The 6,748-nt window shown below is 52.3% G+C and overlaps 1 protein-coding gene across 1 annotated transcript; it reads left to right on the top strand.

Annotated features, from left to right (window-relative positions):
* Positions 1-715: 715 nt before the first annotated feature.
* On the top strand, positions 716-3,439 carry LOC118701254 (serine/threonine-protein kinase PAK 3-like). The gene is made up of 7 exons (XM_036405886.2): positions 716-757; positions 1,068-1,180; positions 1,440-1,557; positions 2,308-2,407; positions 2,669-2,865; positions 2,962-3,099; positions 3,338-3,439. The coding sequence occupies exons 2-7, from the start codon at positions 1,083-1,085 to the stop codon at positions 3,437-3,439; spliced, it is 753 nt and encodes a 250-aa protein (XP_036261779.1). The 5' UTR covers positions 716-757; positions 1,068-1,082.
* Positions 3,440-6,748: the final 3,309 nt, after the last annotated feature.

The raw sequence follows: 6,748 nt of genomic DNA, 5'->3' as shown, positions 1-6,748 counted from the left end.
CCACTGGGTAGACCTGGTGTCCCAGAATCCTTGCGTAGACCTGTCCCAGGCCCCTTAGGTAGACCTGTTGCCAGAAATCCCTTGGGTAGACCTCCTTTCCCTGGGCCGGCCCTCGCCCACGGAAGCCTGGCCCCTGGGGTAGACCTGTTTTCCCCAGGCCGGTCCTCGCCTACGGCTCTGGCTTTACCTCCTGTCGCCTGCCTGGACTGCTGGGTCAGAGCAATGTGAAGGCCTCATCGAAGACAAGTTGATGCTGGCATTGTCTTGCTTGCAGCAAGGAGGAGCAGGAGCTGGGAAACGCTCTGGCCCTGCCGCTTTCTGGCCTGAAAGAGCACCTTGCTACTCAAGAAATGTCAGATTCTCAAGGACAGTCTTCTGACTCTAATTGTTGTCACTCTTTTGACACACACATGCATGCACACCCGCACAAGGAGGAGAGTTCCCCTTAGGTTTGGAAATGACCTGGCTGGGCGTGCGCCTTGGAGATTTCCAGCGGCCCTTGGTCTTCATGCTGCACCTTAGTGTTCCCTTGGACAGGCTGCCCCGCAGGGCAGAGGGCTCACGGGCCGACGTGCTGCTGGCCGAAGAGACGCCGCAGCCAGGCGTTTTCTAAGGAAGACGTGCAGGCAGCCTGGGGAGATCTGCTGCCTAGGCTTGATTTCAGTGCCAAGGGATAAAGGGCTCTTTCTGCTGCTTTTGTCTTTCCAGGGGCTTTGGAGCTGTTTATAAAGCCCTTGACACCAGCAGCGGACAACAGGTAAAGTGCCAACAGCCCCATGCCATTTTGCAGCTCCGGAGCGCTTTCCCCGCTGCTGTGAGCCCTGCCTGGAGGTTTGGGTGGCAGCTCCATGTCTGCAGCAGAGGCTGTTCCTCTGAAGTACACTCTAGGCTCAGGAGGCAGAATGCATTTGGGATGGCCTTTGGTGCTTCTGCTAAGCTCTGCTGTCGAGTGACAAGGCACTTTGGCCCAGCCCGCTGCCTCATTGCAGCAGCACTCGCTCCGTGCTGCTTGTGATCTCGAGCAGGGGGCGTCTTCTCAAGGTAAACGGTGGCCAATGTCATTTCAGGTGGCAATCAAGATCATGTCGCTTGAGGAGGAGATGTCCGAGGAGCTGGCTGCCAATGAAATCCTGGCCATGAGGGACAACAGGAGTCCCAATATCGTTACCTACTTAGACAGGTTGGCCTATTCTCATGTCAATGTAGCTTTAGCTAGTGCAAGCCCGAAGAGACGATGCCCTTTGGTCCCTGGCAGAGAAGGGAGCTGGTGGTGATTTCTCTGCTGGTCTCCAGAGCGTGGGAGGAGTTGGAGCTGGTGATCATGAATCTCTTGTGGCACACGTAGCTTGGAGAGCAGTTGCAAAAACCTGGCTCGGGCCCCTGGCTGACTGAGGCTGTGCCCATTGCTGTCTCTCCATGCCGTGGTTTTCTTCTTTCAGCTACCTGGTGGATGCGGAGCTCTGGCTGGCCATGGAGTTCATGGACGGCGGCACCTTGTTTGATGTGCTCAGCGCAGTGTACCCGGAGGAAGGACAGATAGGCGCTGTCTGTCGGGAGGTGAGGGATCCCGCTTGTGCTTCCCCAAGCCTGCCCAGGATGCTGCTTGCAAGCTGGAGGTTAAGGACAGCTGGGATTTCTTGCTCTCACCTTTCTTTTGCTGCTGCTGCTGCTGCTGCCACACACAGGAGAAGAGCGAGCATGGGAAGTGAACTGCCTGCCGCTGTGCCCGCACTCCTCAGGCTCTGTTCTTGCACTCTTCCATCCTGTGTGTCCTCTGGCGCTGGTGCTGGCTCACTCGCTTGGTTTCACTTGCTTCCTCTTCTCAGCTTTGCCTGGGAATGTTAGCCTGGAGCCTGTCTGTCTGTCCTACATTCCTTGCCACGCGAAGGCAGCATGCAGGCGGCAGAATTTCAAGCTAAGGGCAAAGAGCTGTCCTCAGCTGCAAAGGCTAGCATTGCAGCCCGCATGGCGACGGATTCTGGAACAGCTCTAAGGTGCTGCTTCCTCCTCTGCTGCCACTAGGCTTCCCCAAAAATCTTTGCCGTGCCGCCTCCCAGCCAAAGGTGACGCGCTTCCTACCCAAGGCCAGCGGAACTTTTGGGAGCTTGGATGCCTTTGCTTGGAAATCGAGAAAAAACTTCCAAGAGTGTTGAAGCAGCAAGCTCTTCTTCGTGACAGCACCATGATGCTGTGCCCTCGCTCACAATTCCCTGAGAAAGCCATCAGTCCCGTCGAGCTCTTTCCTTTCTGGTGGGATGAAATCCGATCCTGTACGTTAACTTTCCCTCCCTCCTTTTTCTCTCTCAGTGCCTGCAAGGACTGCATTTCCTTCATTCCCGCCAAGTCATCCACAGAGACATCAAAAGCAACAACGTCCTTGTGGGCATGGATGGATCTGTCAAGTTGGGTGGGTATCCCTGCTGGGCTGCAGCATTTCCAGCACCTGCCGTGCGCTTGCATTTCGGTGACTGCCACTGGGGCAGAAGCGCCGCTTGGCCAGTGCGTGAGTGGCCGATGCCTTCTTTGCCTGGCTCCAGGCATGTGGAAGGAGAGCTCAGCTGCTTTTTCAGCTAGATTCAGCATGGCCTGGTCAGGCTTGGAGTGGGCAATGGTTTTGGCCGCTTTGCCAGTGGGAGCTGGCTTTGACAGGCTTTGTTTTTGGCCTCAGGTGACTTTGGCCTCTGTGCTCAGCTCAGCCCTGAGCGCAGCAAGCGCAGCTCCAGCGTCGGCACTCCCAGCTGGATGGCGCCGGAGGTGGTGAGAGGAGAAGCCTACGGCCCCAAAGTGGACATCTGGTCCCTGGGCATCATGGGGCTGGAAATGGTGGAAGGGGAAGCTCCTTACGAGCGGGAAGCCCGTCTCAGGGTAAGGTGCAGCTTAGCAAGAGGGCTCTGTGTGGAGAGAGCTGCTGTGGCTAGCAAAGGAGCAGGTGCAGTGTCCTCTTGCATCCATGTGCTGTAGGTTTTTGAACTGATAGAAAGGAACGGGCCCCCAAAACTGCAGAACCCCAGGCACCACTCGGCTCTCCTGCGCGACTTCCTCCGCTGCTGCCTGCAGGCAGATGAGGACAGGCGCTGGTCTGCCCAGGAGCTCCTGCAGGTAAGAAAAAGCAAAGGGGCAAAAAGCCCTGTCAGCTGAGGACACCTGCATGAAGGCATGAGGAGGAGTGTGGGCCACGTGGCGCAGACAGCTGCCAGCACAGCAAGGCGCAGGGGGACATGCTGCCCTCGGTGCTCTTTGTGTGTCTTCCTGGTAGCCAGGGAATCCTGCTTGAGCCCGTGAGGATGGGATCCTGGAAAGTAAGAGTTCCTTTCTTTGTTCTTTTTCCTCTGGGCAGCATCCCTTTGTCACCTCCAGCGATCCTGCCTCCAGCCTGGCTGCTCTGATCATCTCAGCCAAGCAAGTGCAGGAAGACTGGAGAGGAGACACCTGCGCCTGAGGAGGCCCTTATGCTCCGCCAGCCCAGAGGAGGGAAAAGGGGATGTGTCATCTTTAGGCAGAGCTCCAGCCATCCCCTGAGTATTAAGAGGAGCTGTGCCATAGATAGGAAATGTGATTATTTTTTCGTATTTGCTCAGTTTAGGTGTTTGGTTAGGTTAGGTAAGGTAAGGTAAGGTAAGGTAAGGTAAGGTAAGGTAAGTAAGGTAAGGTAAGGTAAGGTTAGGTTACGTTAGGGTAGGTTAGGTGAGGTTTGGTTAGGTGTGTGCTAGGTTCAATTTAAAGCTGTGTTGTTTTTTCTTTCTCCAAGAGATGAAAGTTTAAAAGAATTAGGAGATATAGGGATCACCATTTAAGGGCTATGGAACGTAGATAGCTTAGATAATAGAGGATTGTTTAGCTTAGAATAGAGTGTTTTTAATTTAGGCAAGCTCTGAGGTATCTTTGAAGTAGAAATGAAAGAATTGTCATAATAAGAATTAAGCTGTGAGAGGAAAAGCTGGGCTGCAGCCGAACTGGAGCCTGCAGGCGCTCCAAGCTGTCAACCTGAACAGGCCACCTTCAGGACAGAAGGATGAAGATGGAGAAGTGGCGAGGGGATACTTTGTTTCAGCCCGAGTGACAATAAAAGTCTAAAATATCCAGAGTGTTGTAAGACTCCCTTCCTTGCCAGGCTGTAGCTAAGTGGACGGTCCCCTTCAGAGGCCCAAAGAACATAGTGAGGTAAGCAGCTTTGCTTGCCTGAAGCGTGGAATGCCCGCGGGAAGCTGCCAGACTTGCGGGTAATGAACGCCAGGTAATGAGCTCACATTCAGGACAACACCAGGAGGCAGATGTGCACTCCTTTCTGGCCCTCTTGTCGTGAAGATGTCAGGGTGATCAGCAGGAATCACCATTTTGTTCCCAGCCTCCTCTCACTATGTCCCCTTTGGGATGGAATGGCATTCTCATAGCGGCATCTGGCCCTTCCTCCCTGCTTCTCTTTTCCCCCCTTTTCAGCCCAGAGCCCCAGGGACCATCTGGGCCAGCCTGATCCCCCACGGCTGTGTGCAACCACCAGGGCCTCCTGCACAGCCCCATTCCCACTCTGCTGCCTCCTTGGCCTTTTCCCACATCTGGGCCAGCCTGCTCTTGCCAGCTTTTGGGCACACACACACAGCATACCGCACCTGTCGGGGAGCAATTTGATGCAGGAGCCCCTGCTAAGCACGGCTCACCAGCCCGGCACTTTTCCCACCGAGCTGTGGCTCCATTTGGACTCCATCTGCTGGGATACCCTCTGTGAGGGACCGCTCAGGGACTGGATGCTCCCTGACTGGTGCCCACAGGCCTGATTTCCACGCCTCCCCATTCCTCCTAGCCCTAAGGCTGCCTCAGCCTTCTAAACACAATTTTTCTTACTCTAATGCCTTTCTGTGCTTTACTTCATGCTCTAAGCAGGAGTACCCAGTTTTGATTGTCTTTATCCTAGAATTAAGAACAATAAGTTGGAAGTGCTGCTAGAGTTTGTCATTTTAAACTTGAAGCAACTGCAAAAAGTAGAGAAGCTTTCGGTGCAGCTTTTCAGTTAATTTGAAGTCTCCTTCCTCTTCACTCAGTTTCAGCATATCTGTTGATTTTCCTCTGCTGTCATCTTTTAAGCTTCATCACTTGTCTATGGATCTGTAAAAAACCCCTGTCAACCCAGGGCAGATTTACTAGCCTTTGTATTTTTCCTCCTCTGGAAAAGCTGAGGCTCCTGTGATCTTCGCCTGTGATCTAGACTTGGATTCCCGTCTTGGCTCTGGCTAAGAGCAGAACAAATGGAATTTATTACCTGCTAGTAAGATCTGCTAGCAAAGGTCACAGTTAGAGCTAAGCATAAGGCTTCTCTCCCTCCGCCGAATACACATCTTTGTGTCTAGGCCTGGCGATGTCCAGGAGCACCTGGAAGCTACTGCCAAGGACAAAAGTCTCACTCTTGCTGGTTTTGACACGGAGTTTTTGGTAGGATTTTGATCTACATCTACAGTCATCTACAGGAACTGGATTTTTAGATACAAAGTGCCTTCAAGCAACATTTCTAAGCATAGTGGGCAAGGAAGTCCAGATACTAATGAGTTGTGGTTGGTTTTAACTCTGTGTAACATCTGGTACAATATCCCACAACGTGTTATTTTTGACTCTTTCAGGCATTTAAAACTCAGGCTTATTCTTGTCAACACTTTTCTTTCCTCCCTTCAGAAATCTGCATGCCTAGGTACTCAATTCTTTCTCAGTTTGTTGACAAGCTACCTGTCAGACGATAGTTGTCTCTTGATCCAGAGATGGGGAACTGTCACCATTAGGCCGGACGTGACATACACACGTGATCAGGGTCCAAGAAGAAAAAAGTTTTCTTTATTCTGCATGTTCTCCAGCTTCTACACTCTTAACAAAGCGTGATCTTAAGTCACTGACTACACCACAAGAACTTCTTATATCCATTGGTGCAAAGCAATTAACGTCAATAGAATTGGCAAAAGTTTTACAGAAATTTATAAGGTAAGTATACACATCTACTTAGGCACTAGTCTAGCTTACGAAAATTTCATCTCTCTTTACTAATCGGTTTCCATGCTGACGGCCTTGTCTTCTTCCTTGCTATGGATACACTCAAAACCCATCAATTGGGATGTCTTCTATGAACTCAGCTTTGCTTGCAGGCCAGCTGTCAAGCCCCTCCATAGGTCAGCACGCACCCGCGTGCTCGAGAAGTGACTGCAGCCTAAAATACTCCTGGAAATTTATTATCTTTGCTTCTTTTCCCCCCTAAATGTCATTGAAGAAGTGAGACTTTTCAGAACCAGCTACCATGCCACCTAGAAGAAGCAGACTTTTGCTTTCAGTCAAAGCTTTTGGGACCAAAAGGCGCGTTTGCTTGGATTCCTTGGATGCCGCTTGGGTTGGCCCATTTTCTGAGTTCCCCTGGGACGCCTTGAGCACTGCCTTATGGACTGGGAGGACATTTTCTGCTGCTTTATGAGTGAGGAGAACTTCCCAGGCTTTTCTTTCGCATCAGCTATACAGAAGGTTGCCTTGCTGGGCACAAGAAAGCCATAGAACAGCTGCTATTGTGAGGTCAAGGGAGCGGTGCCACGTCACAGTGCTGTCAGCACAGCGTTGCCCCGGTGCACGCAAGGCCTGCTTGTCCAGAGCGGCTCTTCTGCTCGCTCCCTGCAGGAGGATCCTTGTGCTCAAGGAGTTCTCAGCAGACGGCCTGCACCCCGAGAGGAGTCTGGGCTTTGCCTTGGCTGGCATCCAGTGTGCAAACCCGCACAGCGCTGCCAAA

This window comes from Molothrus ater, unplaced genomic scaffold, assembly GCF_012460135.2.
Source record: "Molothrus ater isolate BHLD 08-10-18 breed brown headed cowbird unplaced genomic scaffold, BPBGC_Mater_1.1 matUn_MA543, whole genome shotgun sequence".
NCBI classification, from domain to species: Eukaryota; Metazoa; Chordata; class Aves; order Passeriformes; family Icteridae; genus Molothrus; species Molothrus ater.
The sequence above is the reverse complement of the archived record's forward strand: the minus strand, read 5'-3'. Positions and strand labels throughout refer to the sequence as shown.